The sequence below is a fragment of the Myotis davidii genome, unplaced genomic scaffold (assembly GCF_000327345.1).
Source record: "Myotis davidii unplaced genomic scaffold, ASM32734v1 scaffold329, whole genome shotgun sequence".
NCBI classification, from domain to species: Eukaryota; Metazoa; Chordata; class Mammalia; order Chiroptera; family Vespertilionidae; genus Myotis; species Myotis davidii.
Genome location: NW_006300374.1, coordinates 2,556,178 through 2,579,258, shown reverse-complemented (window position 1 = coordinate 2,579,258; position 23,081 = coordinate 2,556,178). Strand labels below are relative to the sequence as shown.

Sequence of the window (23,081 nt, the reverse complement as noted above, 5' to 3'; positions counted from 1 at the left end):
TCCCCCACCTCTCCCCATCATTTCCCAGCCTCTCCCCAGTCCCTGGGCTCTTATCTACCTCTCATCTTCTCCCTTTCCTCAACTGGTTTCACAGAAGAATATGAAACCAAATAACATTACATTCATTGTTACATTTACTGAGTGAGGTTTTTCTTCTCTGCTTTAAACGCGGGTTAGAATGTGTTCTTTAAATAAAGTGTTTTTTTTTCCTGCTGTATGTAAGCCTTGGTTGATTTCTCTAGAGGAATCAGTGGCCTCTAAGAGAAAAAGACTCTTGATTACGGACACTATTCAAATCAGGAACACAGGGCATCCTCAGTGGGAATGTTGAACCACTCTCTGTCATGACACAATTACTCCTTTTAGGGGCAGGGAGGAGAGTCTCTCACAGACCAAAGATATTCTAAAACAGAACTTGAACTTAAAAAAAAATAATAATAATAAAGGCCTTACAGCAGCCCTCTGGGCAGGCCATCTAGAGGTCCCCATTCTCTGGAATTCCTGACCCCACCCACTATTTATAATGTCCCCTGTGTTCTGACAATGACCCCAAGTGCCCCCACAGGTGACACTGCCCAGCTGAGAACCAGTGACATGCACCGGTTCACGGGGTGGCATGGGGAGAGCGGCCGATGAGGACAGGTAACCAACCCCGGCCACCCCAGCAGCTCCACTGCCTCCTGGTGTAGGAAAGCCACAGCGGTTCTTCACTTGAATTTTATTTATCAATGTGTTCACACCAAGTGGGATGCAATAAATGTAAACCTGCCCCCTTCCACACCCATCTCACTGTGTTTAAGTCCATCAATATGGAATCACTGTTCATTCCATTGAATTCCATTGTGGTCCCTGTGTTGACCCACTTCTGAAAGACTAAACAGTAAATAAAATGAACTACTGTGGAAAACAACAAAAATCATACTAACATCAATGGCCACTAATATTTATCGTCTGCCCACTATACTCAAGTTCTGTACTAACACTTTTCAGGCATAATGTCATTTCATGTCCCCAAAACCCCATTTTGCAAATGAGTACATGGAAGCTAGAGCTTAAGGAACCTGCAAAGGCCACTTGTTAGTCAGACGTGGACCAGGGATTTGCACACAGTTTGCCGGTCTCAAGCCCTGTGCACTGGACCCCACTCCACACGGACGGGGTCATACACTCCGTTAGTAAACTAGAGTATGACCTATCCACCGAAAGCTAGATGGATGAAAAACGTTTAAATAACAAAATACAATACCATGCCTGCTGATTCCAGCTGGAAGCTCGTGATCCATGATTTAGACAATATATTTGCTGGGAAATAGATAAATTGTTTAACCCCGAGTTAAACTTACAAAACGTTGCAAATTTTCTTAAATTTGAGGCCTCACTATAGCGGCCTCAGAAGACACTTAACCACACCTCTACCGATGCTAACCAGAGCAGCGGCCCAGGAGTGAGCCTCACAAAACAAAGAGCACACAGTCGGGGAAAAGGGGGCTGCAGAGACTAACATAGGAAATGCCCAGCCCAGGAAAGCGGGCCTTCAGGCATTCCAAGAGAAACCCGAAATCCTCATTTGGACGTGAAATCTCGCAATATTTTTAATGTGGGCAATCCTTTTAACATAAATAAATAAATCTATCTATCCATCCATCCATCTGCAGGCCAATGAAACCAATTCTGCAGGCTCAAGCTTGAAAGATGAGTACCAGGAAACCTTTGCTGACATTAAGAGTACCTCAGATTACTCAACGATCGTGGGTGTTCCCTAGGATGAATGCAGAGGCCCGGGGGGCACAGGACCTGGGACAGATTCCAGAACTGCCTATAAGACCTACGGGTATGTCGCACGGAGCGAGCAAACACATCCGAGCCAGCCCCCCACAGGAATGGGGGCAGCGTGTGTGAGTTCAGGAGAGCAATGAACAGAGCTGAAGTCGACACACTGTGCCAAGCCACAACCCTCCTAATTAATGCCACGTTTTCAAGACAATGGCTGCGCCCATCTGATTCTAAGATCTGCACACAAAAAAGTTACCCGGCAACATAAGCTAACAGTTGGTGGACTCCACTGTGTTCAGATTTGTGCATGACATGATTACACACCCTAATTTAATATTTCAGCTTGAAATCGGGATAAGGATTCCCCAGGGGGTGGGGCTTGTGAGTGGAAGGGGACACAGGAGGCTTCTGAAGGGGCAGGTAGCCCTGTTTATTGATCGCAGTGGTGTTACACAGCTGTATTCGGTTTCTGCAAATTCATCCAGCAAGGCACTTAAGAGTGCTTTTCTGTACCTACATTGTACTTTAAGTTACAAGTACTGGTAAAAGTGTAGGTAAACAGAGATATATAAAAATTCAAAAACTAAATTTCTATCAAACTTGCAAAACCCTTAAAACACATCTAAAAGATCCACCAAATGCTCAAACTAGGCAGGTCACTCAACTCAGCTGTCAAAAAAAGGTAAGGCTGCCTACAACCTTCCTTCCAGCCTTCCTGGTCTTCAGGAAAAGGGACTATGCTCTGTGAGCTTGAATTGGTGTGAGGAGGAGATGAATTTTTGAAAACCTGAATGGAAACCACTCTGGAATCTGAATTATATTTAACTCTACTTAAAGGGGACTAGACATTTAAGGGCTGCACAGCACAAGAATAGTCACTCCACTTGATCGCCCAGCGGGGCTCCTCACCATCCCCTGTGGCCGGCTGAAGGCAGAGGGGACCAGCCACCAGCTCAGCGACTCCTGCTCTCCCCTGGGGTTGAACCTTCACCCTCTCTCTCATCAGATCATCCATCTCTCCTACTCTGCCAAAATGATCAGCACCATCTCTCGTGAGGTCCCCCATAACCCTCAGCTCAGCCCACTGCTGTCACCACAGTTCCGTCATTCCTTCATCCACAAGGTCAGGTGCACCCCTTCCCTCCTCCCTCCCCCACTCCACACACACACACACACACACACACACACACACACACACACACACACACTTTTACACACACACGCACCTTCCTCACTGTGAATCCTGAATCCCAAACGTGGCATCAAGGAATGCAGGCTTCCTGGACCTTCCCTCCTCCCACATCTTCATCTCTCCCCTTCAAGCATCAGAGACCTTCTTTCCCTGTAATATTTTCTCCTCACCCCCGTGGCTGCCCCAGCCCAGCTTCTCTTTTCCCTTCCCTTTCCTTCCCAGGCCTTTCCTGGAATGCACAGTTGGCATCCCTTCTCCTCAGTTCCTCTGTGGCAGGTGAGCACTCGCCAGGCTGGCCCTGGGGACTGCTTATGGCCATCTCTGCAGTTCTGCAAACAGCTCCCAGATGAACAACTGCACTGGCTTAAGCTATAAACCCACTTGTTCCATGGTAACACCTGCTTCCTCCACACACACACACACACAAAAACACCTGACTTCCAGTAACTACAGATCTTAAGAAAGCACCCAAAACCTAACAAGTCACTGGGATCATTCAGGAACCGTCTGAGTTATTAATAAAAGGCCAATTGGGCAAATACCCCTGTGCCAGTGGGAAGCCAATACAGCATGATGAGCCAACTACAAGAGGAAAGAACACGACATAGATGTCTGCACAATAGCCAGGACTTTAAAAGTGTTTCCTGAATCGATGTGAAAGAGTTACCTTTATAAATATTGCAGAATGCAACTGCTTTGTTTTCATCAAACCGTCTGGCTCCAAGGCATAACTAATATGTATTAAAAGCACAGTGTCTGGAATCAGACAAACTGGGTTGGCGTCTCCACTATGTCGGGTTAATCAATCCTGTCCTCCGTGTTTCCGTCTATAAAACAAGGACAAGAATACACGCCTCGCGGGGCCATTAGATTAAATGAGATAATGCACGGAGAGGGCTAACCTTGGCTGCACACCAGAAGCACCTGGGGCGCTGGACAGACGACCGATGCCTGGCTTCCCCCAGAGAGCCTGGGGATAGCTGGAATTTTAAAATGTCCCAGGAGAATCTCAGGTGCCCAAGGTCAAGAGCCACTGAACTAGCACATGGCCAGCTTTCAAAAAATGCCAACTATTAGTGTAATGATTAATAAGATGGCCTAGAAAGGTAAGAATTCGGGGTTCCAGGTCTAAACAAGATTACACATAAGAGGAATCAAGCTCAGGCAAGTGAGCATTTTAATCATCAGGAAGCTTAAGTGGAAAATAAAAACAAACATGCTTTCTTGGTCCTGCTCTTCTCAGCTAGTAAAGTCAGAGAAATGTAGCTCCCAGGAATAAATGAAGGACTCCATCGGTCGAGCAATGTTCATGAAGGTCACTCACAGCTAAGCAAGAGGAACTGTAAATTGCTGGTGTGAATTCCCGGGGCCTGAAGCTCTAACCGGCTGCTATAATAATCACCTAATTGGCCACTTTTACAAAATATTTATACTCTAGTCTAAAAATGTATTTTCACTATGGGAATTTGCACTTGGCATTAGAGACATTAACTCTTGCTCTCATCACTTCTGTCACTTTGTGATAATCTTGAGATGTTTGGATCCTAAGGAAATGTTCTAGAAGGTTCCATGAGGTGAGGCCTTTAAAACAAGGATCACCCTTCCCACATGAAAAACTGCCCTCTCCCTCCCCCTGCGCCAAAAAAAAACACACACACACACAAAAAAAACACACAACAACAAATAAACTGAAATATCTGGTGAAAAACAAAAATATGAAAGCAACATGAGTGAAATAAAATGAGGAAGGCCACCTTAGGAAAGAACACAGTGCTAAATTCAAAAGGAAAAATGATGGGATTCACAGTCCCAAGACGAGAAGCTACGGGAATTTAATTCAGGATTTTCATAATATGAAATTTTAAGGCCATTTCCTATAATGTTTATAAATATTCTTATTTACCTTCCACATAACACAAATATGCACATGACACAAAATAACCTGATCAAGCATTGATTTCTTATCTACTGTGATATATTTGTTCGAAGACATTTTTTTTCACATTCTAAGATATCTGAAATTAGCATGCCCTTACAACCAAGGGTGTGCCATGGGTTAAGGGGCAGCTTTTATTCTTCCTGTTTTCTCTTTCTCAGAGGTACAGAAAATAACTGGTCCATCACACTGTCAGCGGCATCTTAGCTTCAATGAAGTAGTATATTAGTCATCAGCAGTAATATTACAATGTGAGATGCTTTATGCTGCCAAAGAACTAATACTCTAAATTGGAGACAGGATGTAATCATAAAAATTTAGATTAACAATAATAAAAATCAGCTCCTAATAAGAGCCAGTGAATGTCATAGAAACTGCTGAAAGAATATGATGCAGAGAGCATTCATGCAATTTAATTCAGTCACAGCAGTCATGGGGTATTGGAGCCATGATGCCCAAGAGGCTAATGGTGCCACAAAGAGCGGCAGAAAAGATCCCCACACAGTACAGCCAGGACTCGATTGTCACCACACACGGCCCTCCTCTGAAGTATCCTCGGGTGGTTCTGCCACCTCTTCATTCAAACACTCCTACTATGTGCCGGAGGCAGCACCAAATTTCTGGGATCTGGACACAATGTTCCTGACCTTGAGGTGCTCACAATCTGGTAGTAAAAGCAATTAAAAGCAAGTCATTGTAAGAGTTTCCATATGAGATGGTAAGTCCTGGAGCTAGCCAGGGGTGATGCCTACACAACAATGTGAACGTACTTAATATCACTGAACTGTACACTTAAAAATGGTTAGCCCTGGCCGGTTTGACTCAGTGGATAGAGCGTTGGCCTGTAGATCAAAGGGTCCCAGGTTTGATTCCAGTCAAGGGCATATACCTTGGTTGCAGGCTCCTTCCCAGCCCGGGCCCTGGTCAGGCTCGTGCAGGAGGCAACTGATCAATGTGTTTCTCTCACACTGATGTTTCTCTTTGTCTTTCCCTCTCTCTCCCATTCTCTCTAAAAATCAATGGAAAAAGTGTCCTTGGGTGAGGTTAAAGGGTAAATCTTGTGTTAGGTATATTAACCACAATAACCAATCAATCAATCGATCGAACAATCACTGTAATACATGATAGAAACAGTCAGAATAGAGATAATGAATACAACTGTGGCACAAAGGAGAGTCAAGGAAAAGTGCTTAACAAAGGAAAGACAGCTTGGACTGGGTGATAACAGATGTGGAGCCCTGTATTCCTCCATCTTTTCACCCCCAGATCATATCATCAGTCCCCAGGAAACAGCAGTGCTGACCTGTTCACATACCTGGTGTGGCCAAGATGCCCAATGCCAAAGCCCTCTCTGACTGCCGGGCTTGGGATCTTTCAAGGTGCCTCGAGTAGTGACCCCTTTGTGGGTGAACACCTGTTCACAATGAGATTAAACAAAACAGAACCAGACAACAACATCCCAGCTAGAGAACAACAGTCCTGCCAGGTTCTCTCTTTCTAGAGAATTACTGACCCACACAAACTATAAATCTATTTCTAAAAGCCCAGCACAGAGGGCATATTTTGAAAAAGTTATTCTGGTTCACACACACAGGGTTCTTTTCTTTTAAAGTCTATCCTTTTTGATCCAGCGATTCTCGTTCTATAAATGGATCCTAAAGGAAATATCCAGAAACTCAAAGATCTAGGTACAAAGAGGCTCATCACAGCATTGTATACAATGGCAACAATGAATACCAATAAAGATGACCAATGCTGCTCTGCAACAGAATACTATGCATCCATCAAAAATATTATAGCATGGAAATGTTTGCCAGAAAATGAAAGTTGCAGAGTGCAAAATTATATAGACAGCATGACCCCATTTTATGAAAAGTCAAGTATATTATATATATGTATGTATATACATTTTTAAAAGATCATAGTTATCTCAGTATCCCAACAGCTAGCATGGCGTTCAGCACATGGCAGTGAATGCTCACAGAATGTTAGGTGAATAATGCAGGCATGGGACCTCCCATGTATGAATGAGTGGGGCCTCCATACAACTGGACTACCTGCAGGCATTCATTCTGACATTGGAAAACAAAAGACAAAGAAGGAAGGAGAAAACATAGGATCTGGTAAGCAAAAGTTCCAGAACCAGACAAAATTCAAAAGGTGCAGGAAGGAGCTAAAGGGAAAGATCAGGATGGTGGAGTCAAAAGTCACCATTGAAATCCACTGAGATTTGGGGGTTGTTTCTGAAGCACAACTAGTTTATCCTGATAGATAAAATACACATTCTATAGTACATGTTCTGTCATGGGGAGCTGAACTTGGAAGGAAGGGAACTTGAAGGTTGTCAGTGAATAAAATCAATATAAATGGTGATGAAAAAACTAGAACAGTTTCAGGTCTAAGATTTCTGGAAATTATTTAGACAATCCAGGCAAGAACTCAAGGCGTTAATACACTGTGTTTTATGAAGAGCGAAAAGGCTCAAGGGGCATATAAAACAATGGAAGTAGGACAGCTTGGAGCACAGGTTGGGTTTTGAACAAGGTACTTATTTTAAGGCATCAACTTCCTCCCACCAAAATTTCCAAGTCAATGAGAAATTGATTTCAAACCAGTGGAATACACCAATTTATTAACAAAAAGGATGTATTACAACCACATACTCTGCTGTTGAACAAACCACAAGAAAATAATACAGTCAAAACAAAGTAGAAATATTATCAAAACCACAGGGATATGATCCAGGACATGACAAGAGAGAAAACTTGGTATAAAGAAAATTATTACCCTCTTGCTGGAGGATATGGAATGGGGGTCCATAAGATGAATTTTAACTCCCTGAAATTTTTTATTTTTAACATTTTAATTTTTCGTCTGCTGAAATAAAACAAAATGGCATCGTCATGCAATACTTTAGCTTTCAGCCCGGCCAGCGTGGCTTGGTGGCTGAGTGTTGACCTATGAACCAAGAGGTCACAGCTCAATTCCCGGTCAGGGCACATGCCTGGGTTGCGAGCTGGATTCCCCAGTGTGGGGCATGCAGGAGGCAGCTGATCAATGATTCTCTCTCATCACTGTTGTTTTCTATCTCTCTCTCCCTCTCCCTTCCTCTCTGAAATCAATAAAAATATATTTTTTAAAAAATACTTTAGCTTTCAAAAGCCTGCTTCTTTCATTTCTCTTAAGCAGTATTTGATGAGCACCTTCTGTGTGCCGGGTCCTGCATGTGCCTTCATAGCCAAGACTTCTGACACAAGCCAGGCGCTGGCCAGGGCCCACAGAGACTGTGGCTCTCTGTCCAGAGGATTCACTCAAGCCAAGCAAAGACTGTGAGTGAGCACTTCAATGGTAGAGATCATGGAGTTGTTCTTTTTTTTTAGTTTATTTTTTATTGGATTTATTGGGGTAACATTGGTTAATGAAATTATGCAGGTTTCAGGTATATAATTCTACAATACATCATCTTTTTATTTAATTTTAAGGAGGGAGAGGAAGAAAGAGAGAGAGAGAGAGAGAGAGAGGGAGAGGGAGAGAGGGAGAGAGAAAGAGAGAGAGAGAGAGAAACATCGATTTTGTTGTTCCACTTATTTATGCATTCACTGGCTGACTCTTGTATGTGCCCTGACTGGGGATCGAACCCACAACCTTGGACCTGCAATCTTGGCATATGGGGACGACACTCTAACCAACTGAGCTACCAGGCCAGGGCCATAGAGTCATTCTTTAAAAAAAAATAAAAAATAAGTAATGAGAGAGAAACATCAATTGGCTGTCTCCTGCACACCCCCTACTAGAGATCGAGGCAGCAACCCAGGTATGTGCCTGACTGGGAATCAAACCAGTGACATCTTGGTTCAAGGATTGACACTCAACCACTGAGCCACACCAGCGGGGTCATGGAGTCATTCTTGTTGTTGTTGTTAATCCTCACCCGAGGACATTTTTCCATTGACTTTTAGAGAGAGTGGAAGGGAGAGGAAGAAAGAGAGAGCGAGAAACATGGATGTGAGAGAGATACATCAACTGGTTGCCTCCCACACACACCCTGAACAGGGCCAGGAATGGAGCCTACAACCGAGGTACAAGCCCTTCGTCAGCACTGAATCCGGAGCCCTTCAGTCCTCGGGCCAATGCTTAACCACTGAGCCAAACTAGCCAGGGCCATAGTCATCCTTACACATGGACCCACAGCAAAGGAAACCCTGGCTGGGGGATGCACATCCCCAGCCCCCAGGGTTACAGGGGCACCTATTAGTGTGTGACCTTAAGCAAGTCAGTGAACCTCTCTACTCTTCATCTTCCTCATCTGTAAAATGGGGGTAATAACAGTGCTTACCTAGTAGAGTTGTCGTATAGATTAAACAAGATACCCTGTGCCTAGCACGATGTCTGGCACGTGACTAGCACTCTGTAACTGTTGGATAATTATTTCCAGGTCAGCCCTGAGATTTCTGGAGAGAACCAGAGAAAGGAATGCAAAGAGTACCCCGATGCCAATGGACAATCCAAGAAATGCAACTTTAAAGGAGGTATGTTTTTACCCATGAGTTTGGAAAGATAATAAAGATTGGTAACAGCCTGTCTCGTGGAGGATAGAAGCAAATGGCACTAATTCATTACTAGAGAGAATGTCAATTGCTTCAGATTTTCTAGAGAGCAATTTGGCAATAAATATCAAAATCGAATACATGAATACTGCCTAGTCCAGCAATTCTATTTCTGGGAAGGTATCGTGAGGAAATAATTAGAAAGGTGCGTAGAGATATATGTACAAAGATCCTCAAAGCAGTGTTTTTACCACAGCAAAAGTTGAAGACAATATAATTCTCCATCAGCAGGCAACTGGTTCAATAAAGCAGGGAGCATCCACAGCATCGAATAAAACCATGAAGCGGCTGTTCTTCCTGGCAATGCAAAGATTCTATGATAAAGTGTGAAGTGAAAAAAAGCACGTCAGCAAACATGTGGAGTATGAGACCGTTAGTTTGCGTGTGTGTGTGCTTATATGCGTAGGGGGGAAGGTCTGAAAGGAGAAACACCAAAATGGCACAGTGTTTATCTCCGAGTGGCGGGGTTTTCACTTTCTCCCTTACGTCTTTTCGCACCCTCTGAATTCATTTAATGTGCAAAACATTTTACATTTCAAGCCTCATCACGTCACTCCTCTGCTCTAAACCCTGCAACTGCTTCCCACCTTGCCTGGAACAATGCCAAAGTCCTGGGGGCCTCTGACACTCCACCCCAGCACCCACTTCCTCTCACACCTCAGCTCCTGTTGCCCCCCACTCCTCTACCCGCTCCCTCTCTGTCTTGGGCACACTGGCCCCTCCCCACCCCCCAACACCAGGCACACTTCTGCCTCTACACTGGCAACTTCATCTGCTGGGAACACTGTCCCCCCAAACCCTGCATGGCTTGTCCCTTTGCCTCCCTCAAATTTTAGATTAAACGTCACTGTTACGGGTTAAACCATGTCCCCACACCCAAATCCCTAAACTGAAGTCCTAACCCAAGTACCTCAGAATGTGACCTCGTTTGGAAACAGGATCGGTGCGGATGTAAGGAGTTTAGGTGAGGTCTCACTGGAGGAGAGTGGACCCTACTCAATCCGAGCTTATAAAAAGAGGCAAGGGCTAGTCCAGGGGTGAGCAAACTTTTTGACTCGAGGGCCACAATGGGTTCTTAAACTGGACCGGAGCGCAGGAATTGGCGGGTCTGGTTTGCCCACGCTGGCTAGTCCCTTCCCTAGCACCTTCAGGGGGAACAGGGCCCCTTGACCTTGATCTGGAACTCCTAGCCTCCAGGACTACACGACAATAAACTTCTCTTGTTGAAGCCATTCAGTTTGTGGCACTTTGCTACGGCAGCCCCAGCAAATTAATACAGTCACCTGGTCAAGGAGTCCTCCCGCACCACCCCGATTAAAACTCCAGCTCCTCACTCCCAAGTCCTTTGTCTGTTCCACTGATTCACAGCACTTATCATCTAGAAACACATTATGTAATTAACTTTGTCACTGACGCCTCCTGAGAGGCCCGGCACAGGGCAGACATTGCCCCCAGAGCAGGCATTCAAGAAAGATCTGCTGGACAAATGAACAAACACAGAACAAAACAGATAAATTCTACCCTGGTGGAGGGAGGCAGAGAAGAAGCAGGCACATATATATAAGATGGTGATCGGTGCCGTGGAGAAAAAATAAAGCAGAGTCAGGAGCAAGGAATTGCGGAGGAGGTTGTTGTTTAAAAAACACGGGTAGGAAGGCCTCCCTGAGTATGTGAGATTTGAGCAGAACCTGAAGGAAGGGGCGCAGTAAACCATGTAGATAGTATCTGAGATAAGAATGTTCTGGGCTGAGGGAACAGTAAGTACAAATTATTGCAATGAACACATATCACTTTTATAATCAGGGAAAAAACCAGTAAAGCTATTGTTATCCTGAAAATACATAAAAATATTTAAAAGCCAAAGTCTAAGGGCTAGGAAGAAGAATTTGATTTTTTAAATTCCTGAGACTGTATTAAGTAAGGCCCAGGTTGAAAATTCCAATCCCTTCCAAGAATGCCTTTCCTCAACCCTGTCCCCGATCCCATCCTCCGTCAAATGACTGTCCAGGGAAAAACACCTAACAACGCAAGGATGGGGAGGGGGAGAGGAGAGTGGGGAGGTCAGGTGAGAGGTGAGGCAGTCCTAAGGCAGAGAGACCTGGAGATCCTTGTTGGTGCCACCGAGTCAAGCAGCTCTGTCTTAGCAAGCCTTTGACTTGCTCCCCGCAACCCGCCACCACCACTCCCACCCAGTGTGCCCTGTGCCTGTCGTCCTTCCACCCCAGCCTGTCTGTCGTGTGCTCCTGGCCTGTCCCCAGACCACTGAGGCCCCTGGCTCTGACTGATGTTGGCTCCTGCTAACCAACCAACTGCTACCCACTCAGCCTCACTTTAGGTTGTTGTTTTTCAATAATTGTGGTTTTTAAAAAACCCACATAAGCATAAATTTACCATATTAACCATTTCTAAGTAGTATTAAGTATTTTCACATTGTTGTGCAACCAAGTCTTCTCATCTTGCAAAACTGAAGCTCTGTACCCATTAAGCACTAACTCCCATTCCCGCCTCCCCTCAGCCCCTGCAACCACCATCCTGCTTTCTGTCTCCCTGACTTTGGCGCCTCTAGGCACCTCATATAAGTGGAATCGCATAGTCAGTGTCTTTTAGTGACTGGCTTACCTCACTTAGCACAATGCCATGTTGTAGCATGTGTCAAAATGCCCTTCTTTTCTAAGAAGGAATAATAATACCATTGAGTGCATACAGCACATTTTGTGCATCCATGCATCCGCTGACAGATGCTTGGGTTGCTTCACCCCCACCCTCACCCCCGTCACACACACACACACACACACACACACACACACACACACGTCAGTTTGTACACCTGCTGGCATCAGCTCTCTGCAGAGGCTCCTGAAATCCTTGGCAGTCACCCACCCCGACTCCTGCTGAGATCAGGGCAGGGAAACCAAGGACTGGACCAAGGGCGCTTAGGCTGCACATCCAGCCAGACACCAGCTCAGCTCTGAGCCTGCTGCAGCAGCTCCATTTCCCAATCAACTTGAAATCTGGGCGGAATTTTTCTCCCCACCAATGAGGTAACAACCAAAAATCTTTGACATGCACCCAACCTCAATGAGACACTGCCGTTTGGCTAGAGCTCCCCTACCCTTAGTGCACACACAAATCACGGGAAGATGCCCTTAAAAGGAAGATTCTGGGGTGGGACCCGAGAGTCCGCCTTTGTAACAAGCGCAGTGTGGTCCTCAGGCCTCACCCACAGCAGCAAAGGCCTAGCGACGTCCCACCAGTTCACACCTGTCTCCTGGGCTTCACCCAAGTCCCCTAGAAGCTGGCTTCAGAAGATGGTGTGTTTCGTATGCTTGAGGCTTCCCCCTTTGTGAGCTTCCCAGGAGTATTTGCCCAGTGTTTTAAAGCAGCCCTGCAGGCTGTCTGGCTCCACAGTGAGTCCTAACACCCAAAAGAGTGGAGATGGGGGTCCTTCCACAGCCCAAACAGGAGGCCAGGGAGCAAGGGAAGAAGCAAGGAGAGTTTTCAAGCGACTCCCCAAAGGTGAACAGCCTGCCCAACACCTGGAGGAGCCTGACCTCCTGACCGTCTGCCTAGACACACCCATCCCAGCGGAGCCCAGGACCACTGTCACCTGTTCATGTTCTGCCCATGGCTGGGACCACCCAGGGCTGCCGGAGAGGCGAGCAGAGTCAGGCAGAGTCAGGCCTCCCAACTTCGGCCAGGCCCTGCCACTTCAGTCGCCCCTTCTCAATTTCCTCTGGAAACCAGCTGTATTTTCTCAAGCTCCCAATTCCACCTCACACTCGCCCTCCTCTCAGAAGATGGTCTCCTCCACGGCTCTCCACCCGCCTGAAGTCACCCGCTCCTCCAAGCCTGTCTCCAGGTCTGGTCTCCTATTCCTCCTTCGGTCTTGCTCCTCTCTAAAAGGAATCCCTGCCTGGTCGGTGTGGCTCAGTGGATAACCGTCAACCTATGAACCAGGAGGTCACGGTTTGATTCCTGGTCAGGGCACATGCCCAGGTTTTGGGCTCAATCTCCAGTGTGGGGCGTGCAGGAGGCAGCCAATCAATGATTCTCTCTCATCACTGATATTTCTATCTCTCCCTCTCCCTTCCTCTCTGAAATCAATAAAAATATCTTTTTTTAAAAAAAGAAAGGAATCCCTGGTGCCATCCCCTCCAAATCCCTGAGAGAGGTCACCCCTACCCTGACTGCTTCCCTCTCCAGCAATATCCGTCTCTTCGAATATCCATCCCACCCCATACTGGTTTATTCCTCTCTACTGCCTCACCTCACAGGTAGCCCTACTTACCCACCCCTTTACCACCCCCTAACTCACTGCCTTATTTCACTGCTGGAACAAACACGGCACCTCCCAAAGCAAAAGCTGGCCCTCTGACAGATGCTGCTCGGCCCCAGTAAATTACACCCTGCGTGGAAAAGGGAGGTCTGCCTCTGCTGCTGGCCCTGGATCACAGGAGGGCAGAACTCAGTCTTCAAATCACATCGCTTCCCCTCTCTGTCGGTCCCTCTCAGCACCAACATTTTGAATAGACTGTACCCACTGTGGGCATTTTCTCACAAGCCCCTACCTCGGATCCCCACTCCCAGCGCGCCCCATAAACCTAGTACCTGAGGGCACACACAGGCTGTGGACTCAGACGGGAGCACAATGAAAACCATGGGGCAGACGGCACAGATGTTTAAGCGAGAAGGAAGTGACGTGAGCAGATGTGTTTCTAGAAGGATCCTCCAGCTAAAGGTGGAGGATGAAGTGGATGGAGCCAGAGCAGAAGTGGAGGCCGTGTCAGTAACTGGAGGAACGTTGGTGGGGTCTGGAACGAGGGTGGGGCAGTGGGGATGGTAGAGGAAAGTGGACAGAGCGAAGAGCTATTTCTTCCCCTACATGAGAAGTCACTGGGTCACTTCCCTTCATTCGCTGAGGATTTGGAGTCCCACTCACAGTCCTTTCTACCTCACTCGTGACAAATCCAACATCCACAGATTAGTCACCCAAAGGCTTTCACCCACATTTCACTACAGCAACTGACTCCCACGGCTACACTGCCCTGGGTCGTTAACCAAGACCAAGCCCAGAGTTGATCCATTCTGAAACCTTAAATGCCAACACCGCCAACCCCACCTCACTGCCCATCCACTGCCTCTGGTCCTCCCTCATCCAGCTCGGCTCCACACTGCAGCATCCAGGCCATGTCTCGCCAGATCCCTCTGTTCCCCTTGGCTCTTCACCACACCTGCCTGGGATTCCCAATCCCGACTCAGCCAATGGCCTGCCTTTCCCTGGCCTCACTTGGAATGCCAGATGCGGCAGGGCAAGACCACATCACATGTGCACTGGCATCACTGCAATTTCTCCCATCGCCTTAGACTTCACTCCCCACCTTCCACCAGCCCCCTCCACTTCCTTCTCCCAATACTGTCTCTCCCCAGGCCTGCTTGTGGTCAGCCCGCCTGCCCACATGAACGTCTCACTGTGGGTGAATTATCCTTCCATTGCTTCTGCTCTTTCTTAAATTATTCACTATATCTTTACTGATTCTTCCTTGAAGCCTATAAACATGATCAAATCTATAACCTGTTTCTAAAACCTCCATCAACCCCATGCCACCTAAGTGACAGGGGTAAACACAACCTCACCAGGCATGAGAATCATTTGAGGAGCTTATTGAACATTTCGAAACTACAAAACCTCCGGCATCCCCTAATTCAGTAGGTCGAGCCTGACCATGAGTGCAGGATTTTAACAAGAACCCCAGGTGATTCTGACCGAGTGGCCCTCACACCATCCTCAGAAACAGTTCCACGCAGCAGCATGGGACACGATGTGACAACCACCTATATGAAAACCCTCCCTCCCCTGGTTTTCAGGACTCTGCTTTCCCAGGCCAGCCTCCTCTGTGGGCTCCTCCTTCCCTTCCCCTGTCCTGAATGTTAGTTTTCTGGGCCTCTGCCCTTAGCCTTCTTCTCTTCCAACTACACGCACTGCCTCAGTAGGATCTTCCAGCTCTATGACTTCAACTACCACCAAATGCATCCATTTAACACACTTTTTTTAAAGTGTTGGATCTGAGGTACATGGAAGGAAAGAAGGAAGGATACGTTTTTATTCATTTGGGGGAGGGAGGGAGGGAGGGAGGGAAGGAGAGAAGGAGGGAGGAAGAAGGTACTGGTGATACTCAATACAATATACAACATATACAACAGGTAGGCATGTGCACTGACTAACTGGAAGGGTTGCAATTCTAAAGCAGAGTCCTGAGGTTCCTGCTAGCTGACCATTAACCCTTCAGTTCCTGAATCTTGGGAAGGGGGGGCGGGGTGGACATCCTAGGAGAAGAATCAGGAAAAAATCCTGAGGGAAGGCATGTAAACCCAAGGAATTTAGGCAGATGGGGATGCCATATAGCAGCTATTTATCAACTGGTATGGTAGTATTTCAGTATGCTAATGAATGAAAGGGTTATGAATCAGGGCAGGTCTAGAAAACCATTTTGTTCTGCAGGATCTAACTGTCCCTAGAGCGCGCACACACACACACCACATCCACACACTCCTCTATCGCTCCCTTATTCTCACACATTCTCCCCACCCCCCACTCCCACCTTCTTGCCAGTCGCCATCTTCTCTCCCCCAAACCATTTTGTTCTGAAGTTGCCTGGTCAATAGGGCTCTTGTACACTATTCACATAGATTCAGTCAATCCCAAAGGCAGGTGTATTTCAAGGTCCCTGAAGATCTGGACTGAGTCCAGAGCAGTCTGGGCTGACTCAGGCCCCAGTGAGCCAACACCACTCACTCCCAGAAGGTTGGAACAGGAGGCATTACCTCTTAGCCCAGTGCTTCTCAAACTCAGAGAAAGAGAGAGCTATCACCTGAGGGCCTTATGCAATGCAGATTCTGAAGGTCTGGAGTGGGGCCTGAGATTCTGCATTTCTAACGAGCTCCCAGATGGCGATGATGCCGCAGTTTCACACTTTCAGTAGCAAGGTGAGATGCCACAGCAGTAGCACACCTAGAGCATTACCAAGCAAGACTGGGGCTATAGGGTGGGGGTGAGAGACAAAGAGGAAGATTGAGAGCAAAGTAGGTGTCCTGAGGGTGTGGCTGCAGGAGGGGATGGGAGAGGAGGGTTTATGAAAAAGAAGGATTGAATGCAATGGGGAGAGTAAACTGCTTTCTGCAGGTCCCTGGACTAGAACATCTATAGGACAGGGAGATGGCAACACTCACAAGCATTCAACGGACTATTACTCCAGGACAATTACAACCTGTAACAAGCATATTCTGAGGTGGTCAGCATGTGGGCTTGAAATGGAAGAGCTGAAAGAGAACTCAGAGGTCAACGAAGCGACCCATCTTACACTGATGAAGAAACCCCGGACGAGGTGGCTTGTCCACAGACACAACGCCAGGTATCAGCCAGTTATCAGCAGAAAAGAGCACGCGCAGGTTTGCCAGCTCACAGTTCAATGTGCTTTCCAACAAATCGTGCTGCCCGGGTATGTGAAGGAGAAATCCTGTCACTGAGCTGCAGATGAAAGGTGGGTGGCCACAGCTTGGCAACAAGTTAGACCCATCAGAGCAGCATCTTCCTATCTGGGAAAATCAACCCAGTGCGAATATAATTACAGTAATTAGCGAGCTGCCTCCAGCTCCCCGGGCACTGGGAGAAAACCTGTGGCTCCCAGGTCCCAGGCTACTTTTAACAACAGCCCGGCTGGCTTCTGTTTTCGGGATTAAGTGAGGTTTTTCCCGACAAAGACTGCAAACAGCTGTTCCCAAGGGAACGGGCGTGAGAATTTAAAATGAAGTCCTCTATGTCCTTTGACTCACAACCCAGAGAAAACCAAGCAAACTAGATATAACCAAAAAAACTGTCTCAATGTCACAATCTTAAATCAACTGTTCTCACAGGAGAAAGACAATTGCAACATATGAAGTGTCCATACCTCCAAAAGGCTATGAAATTTTCAGTTACTGGATTTTATAGTCTCTGGATCAGTAGTTCCAAAGTTTAAAGTGCCTTAAAATCAGCTGTGAACTTGTTAAAAATGAAGATTCCCAGGCACTCCCACCAAAAATTCTAATGTGGGTCAAGGGTGAGCCCCAGAGATCTAAATTCTTAACAAGCAACCCCCCCATCCTCATGTTGTTGATGCAGAAGGTGGAGGGATCACACTTTTGAAACATTTATCTTAGTCTTTATTTATAGGATACTAAACCACTCAAGAAGTATCTATATATATATAAAACCCTAATATGCAAATAGACGGAATGGCAGAAAAACCAAACAACCAGTTGCTATGACGTGCACTAACCACCAGGGGGCGCACGCAGAATATGACGGGCATCGGCAGCAGAGCACGGAACACGGTGGGGGTCAGCCACGGCGGGATGGTGGAGCAAGTGTGCAGGGGGCACCAAGACCAAGGAGGGGCGTCGGTCACTGTCATCCAGACGAACCTCTGGTGGTTACTGAAAATTCTTTGCTCCCGTGTGCCGCAGTCCCACCCGGTGCTTGCACCTGCTGCAGGCACCAGCCCCACCTCTCACACCCACTGCCAGCGCCCCGCACTGGTCCCAATCGCTCAGCGACATCAGCTGCTGGCCCCGATCGATCGCCCCTGAGGGCTTCTTTACCTCCCCCTGCTCCTGAGGGACGATTGGGGCAGCAGCTGCTGCTTGTAGCCACTGCTGGTGCTAGCCCCAACCTCTCCGTGCAAGCGAGACCAGCGCTGTCAGCGCATGGGAGCAGCGGTGGTGGTGGGAGTGGGGCTGCTGGCCAAGAGGAGACCTGGTGGAAGGGGCTGGGCGGGGGCACAAGGATGGGCCAAGACCCACCCCTGTGCCCACCGCAGCATCGCCGCCCACAGTTCCTTTCAAGGTGCATGAATTCATGCACTGGGACCGTAATTACAAATATTCGCCTCAAAATGGCTAATAAAATAGTACATCAAATAAGATAAAAATTTAACCTGCCATAAGTATAAATGAAATGGAAAAGATACAAAAAGAAAAGCAACATGGCCAATTTTGCTAATCAAAAGAACCAAAAACTTCTGAATTTCAAAATTATATAAAAAATTTGTAAAACTCCATTAGAAAGGGAAGCTTAACACACAGGAGAAAAAATGGTTGCTATCCATATTTAGAAAGGTTTAAAAATGCAATTCCAGCCCTGACCAGTTTGGCTCAGCGGATGGAGTGTCGGCCTGCAGACTCAAGGGTCCCAGGTTCGGTTCCGGTCAAGGGCATGTACCTTGGTTGCGGGCGTCCCCAGTGGGGGGCATGCAGGGGGTGGCTGATCAATGTTTCTCTCTCATCAATGTTTCTGGCTCTCTGTCCCTCTCCCCTACTCTCTGTGGAAGATCAATGGAATATATTTTTTTTTAAAAAAAATGTAATTCCAGCTCTAACTGGTTTGGCTCAGTGGCTAGAGCTTCGGCCTGTGGACCAAAGGGTACAGGGTTCAATTCCAGTCAAAGGCACGTACCTTGGTTGCAGGCCCGAGTCCTGGTTGGAGCTCATGCAGGAGGCAACCAGTCAATGTGTTTCTCTCACATCGATGTTTCTCTCTGTCTTTCCAGTGAAGGGTCAGAGAGATGATTTGGCAGCTCCATAGTTCAGACCCCAGACAGGTCACCTAACTGCTCTCACTTACCTGTAGCAACATGGTAGATAAGGTAGCACAGCCTTTGGGGCCCCACACAGTTTAGATCTTCTTTCAGTTTCTTTCTCTTGAATGTCATGATATCCTTGGGTGAGGATTAACCAAAAAATAAGTAAATAAATAAAAATAAATATGGCCCTAGCCGGTTTGGCTCAGTGGATAGAGCGCTGGCCTGCGGACTGAAGAGTCCGGGGTTCAATTCCAGTCAAGGGCACATGCCCAGGTTGTGGGCTCAATACCCAGTAGGGGGCATGCAGGAGGCAGCAATCAATGATTCTATCTCTCTCTCCCTTTCCCTTCCTCTCTGAAATCAAAATATATTTTAAAAATAAATATGTAATTCCACAATAACTAAATATGTAATTACATATTTAAATATGTAATTCTCTGAGCAAAAACACAGAGAAAATTAATGGAATACAAGTACAAAATAAACGAAAAATATTCAATTCATAGTAATAAGAAATTAAAACAATGTATTACAAATGTATTTAACATGGATTTTTAAAATAATATTCAATCCTAGTGATGATGTGAATCAGGCTACCAAATAAACTGCCAGGCTTTATTTCAGCTCATATAAAATTGTTGTTCATTCAACAGCCACTTACTGAGCACCTATAAGGCACTCACGACACTGACCAAAACATGCAAAGAGCCAGCCTGGTGGGCCTTAGATTTATGTTACATCCTAATTTCCCTTCTAGAAATGTAGACTTAAAAAAAAAAAACCCACACAAAGAAATATAGACAAAGCCTTACATACATAGCTATTCAACATAGCATTGTTTATAACAGCCAAAAAAGCTGGAAATAATAAATGAATAAGTAATTACTAGGATGGAAAATTGTGAATAAATACTTAAGTCAATTGTTGAGTGAAAAAAAAGTAAATACATTGTGCATATAATTCAATTTTCTTTTTTTAATGTTAACAAAGAAAAGGCAAAACTATTTACAGTATTATCTGTGGGTTGTACGCGTGTGGGGACATGTTTTCTATACCTTCTAGTAATTTCTAAATTGCAAAGTAATTTGCAAAGTTATCAGTTTCATAATAACTATTTTGAGAAAGACATCCCTCAATACGAAGAAAAAATGGACACGATTCTTTTCTTTTACGTTGTGGGCGTAGGATCTCCTAAAAGCACAATATTCAAAAGCAAGTTCAAAGTATTACAAATTGTCTCCACAACAGTGAACAGTCAAGACCAAACTCATAAATGTTTAAACACTCAAAATGCTGAATGAAATGGAAATAGACCAGAAATCGATAAGACGTAGAAATTTAAATAGAGACTGAAATTAGGAGACCAACTGGAGGGCGGACTCCATTTAACAAAAGTTAACAAGGAAAGAGAAACCTCCTGGAGGGGGAGGTAGTTTTCAGAGCCACGGAAGGGGCTAGTGTCTAACCTAGGAAATCCAAAACAGGATTAAGACGCACCATTTTCTGACTAATATCGCTTACTCTTCAGAAAGAGAACCACCATGTCAGAGCTCAGCAAAGCCTCCTCCATCCCCACTCTGATGGTGAAAACACTCGGGACTCACAGCCAGAGGGGAGACCAGGACCAAACAACTGAAAGGCAATCTTGCCCGTGAACCGTCTGTGCCAGGGGCCTGCGCTTGCTTGCGCACAGCTCTGTGTTTCCAATTGGGTCCTTGAGGACAGCTGCTTCCCAGTCTATTACCCAGTCTGGAAGCAGCTGCGCCAACCAGAGGCCAATGCACAAATTAGTGGAAGGACGAAGTCTCTGCTTCCGTGATGTCAGCTCTAGAGTGGACAGAGAATTCATTTCATGTCTCCAGGTTGAACACAGGCATACCAAGGAGATACTGCAGCTTTGGTTGATTTCAGACCACCGTAATAAGGCAAGTCCTAACCTTTTTGCTGGTGGAGGGTCTTGCCTTCAGTTTGTAAAAAAATATATATATATGCAGCACCTGTGAAGTGCAATAAACCAGGGCTCTGTATTTGTATTGTGGGTTGAGGGGAAACAGGAATGGACTTCTAAAGAAGAGAAAGTTACGGAGGGACAGAACAAACAGCTCCGCTACTGACATCAGATTTATCAAAGAATTACTTATGTTCTCCACATCTACAAAATATCCATTTGGCCACATTCGCCTGGGGAAGCTGTACGGAGGTTAACTGCATAGAGTTTGGAGTCAAACTAACCTAAACGCCGGCAGCCTTAGTTCCCTCATCTGTAAAATGGGGACGATGATGCCTATCCCACAAGGGGATTGGGTCTTGTGTATAAAATACAGCACCAGGCACACAGGCAGCGCTCAGTAAATGGAAATTATTAGTTGGCCTGTCCCGCAGCTGATGAATCCGTTAGTATGAGATGGGCTTTCTTTGTTGACTACAGACAAGGGCAGTCTTCATGAACATCTCTTCTCCCAGAAAGCCCAGGGTCTCCTGTCCTCTCTGGACACATGGACACACAGGGCGGAGCATGCAGGGAGCAGAACTGAGACCTGAGGTGCTGCGTTAGGCAAAGTCGTTCGCACCCTCAGTATACTGCTGGGAAGAGACCCATTTTGTCACCAGGGCTGTGGTGTGGGCTTCTGAGGCAGGGTTCCACCCAGCTGTGGGAAATCTCTGTGGAGACCTCAGGTGTGAGGTCAAGTCTGCAGGATGACTGACAGGTGATGACTCTGCACAAACTGGCCTGTGACCTTGAGCAAGTCACTTCTCATGTCAGTTTCCTCTTTAGTCAAAGGAGTGGTTCCCTTCTCTGATCCCTGAAGTCTCTTCCTGGGCTTCTACTGGACCATCGCCTACACGGTGCCGGTTATCGTTCCAACAGTGAGGTCCTGGGGACACCTTCAAATGTGTTCCGTTTCCTTTCAAAGCCACTTGGCAGTCTTTTGGCCATCCCCCCCAGGGAAGGGAGGATTTGGCGTCGCTTCCATGGCTTTCTGTTCCTGCTCCATGCCCACCCGGGGCTGCTCATCCCACCTTTCCTTTTCTGCCCACAAAGTGGTCAAGTGTGAGTGCGCCGGGGACAACCACGGGCTCACAGCCTGTCAGCTCAGAGATGGTTTCCAGGCCATCCTGTGTGTATGCTCAGGGTGGACAAATAAACATTTCAGAGAAGCAATACGAATTAAATCATTTCCTCAACAACAAAACCCGCCCACACGCTTCTCCATAAATCATGCCTCTTAATTCCGTCCTGATGAGCCGTCAGTAAACTGCATCTATTAGAGAAACAACCCTGACTGCTTTCATGCCCTGACACTCGGAAATCACAATATTGTCACACTCTATTGTACTAATGCCTTTGCAGAAGTAAAAGCAACCGCTAGTTCCCTGGAAAGACCCGTGGCCGGGGCGCTTTCCAAGAGATATTCTTTGAACGTTCTTTGTGTCCTGGTGCACTGGGGGACACCACACCGCCGGAATCCCTGTATCTGAGGGGCGCAAGACTCCTCAGAGTCATGCAACACCGTCTTAAGGCGCACACACCCCTCCCCAGTGTTCCCCTTCAGCCTGACAATAACGTACCCCTTAACATTTCATATACCACCTTGCCACGGCCACGCATGCATACAATTCCACTGCCTGGATTTTGCAGAGAAAATAAAGGCACGTTGGGAGATGAAGCCACCAGACCCGCCTCGGACTCCGAGGATAACAGGAGAGCTTTGCAGCTCATTAGCAAGATTGGCCACCATCCTCCGGCTCTCTCCCTTTCTTCCCTCCGCGCCTTCGTGGCTGGGCCCGAGAAGAATGAAAGAGCATCTCCAGCCAGGAGGGCGAGGGAGCGGTGGAGAATAAAAGAGTCTGGGCGGGGAAGGCAGGATTTTGAAAACAGCAACAATCAAGGCAGGCAGGGTCCCCGCGGTGCTTACCTGGGGCGCACGAGGCCGGCCGGGCCAGCGCAGCAGCCA

General features: G+C 46.7%; 1 protein-coding gene across 1 annotated transcript in view; it reads right to left on the bottom strand.

Moving 5' to 3' along the window:
- Positions 1-23,079, bottom strand: part of KIAA1549 (KIAA1549 ortholog) — a gene marked incomplete at its 5' end in the record, with an annotated part of 130,572 nt that extends 107,493 nt beyond the window's left edge. The window contains one exon of the mRNA XM_015572666.1: positions 23,043-23,079. Coding sequence (XP_015428152.1) covers positions 23,043-23,079 — 37 coding nt within the window. The remainder of the gene's footprint in view (positions 1-23,042) is intronic.
- Positions 23,080-23,081: the final 2 nt, after the last annotated feature.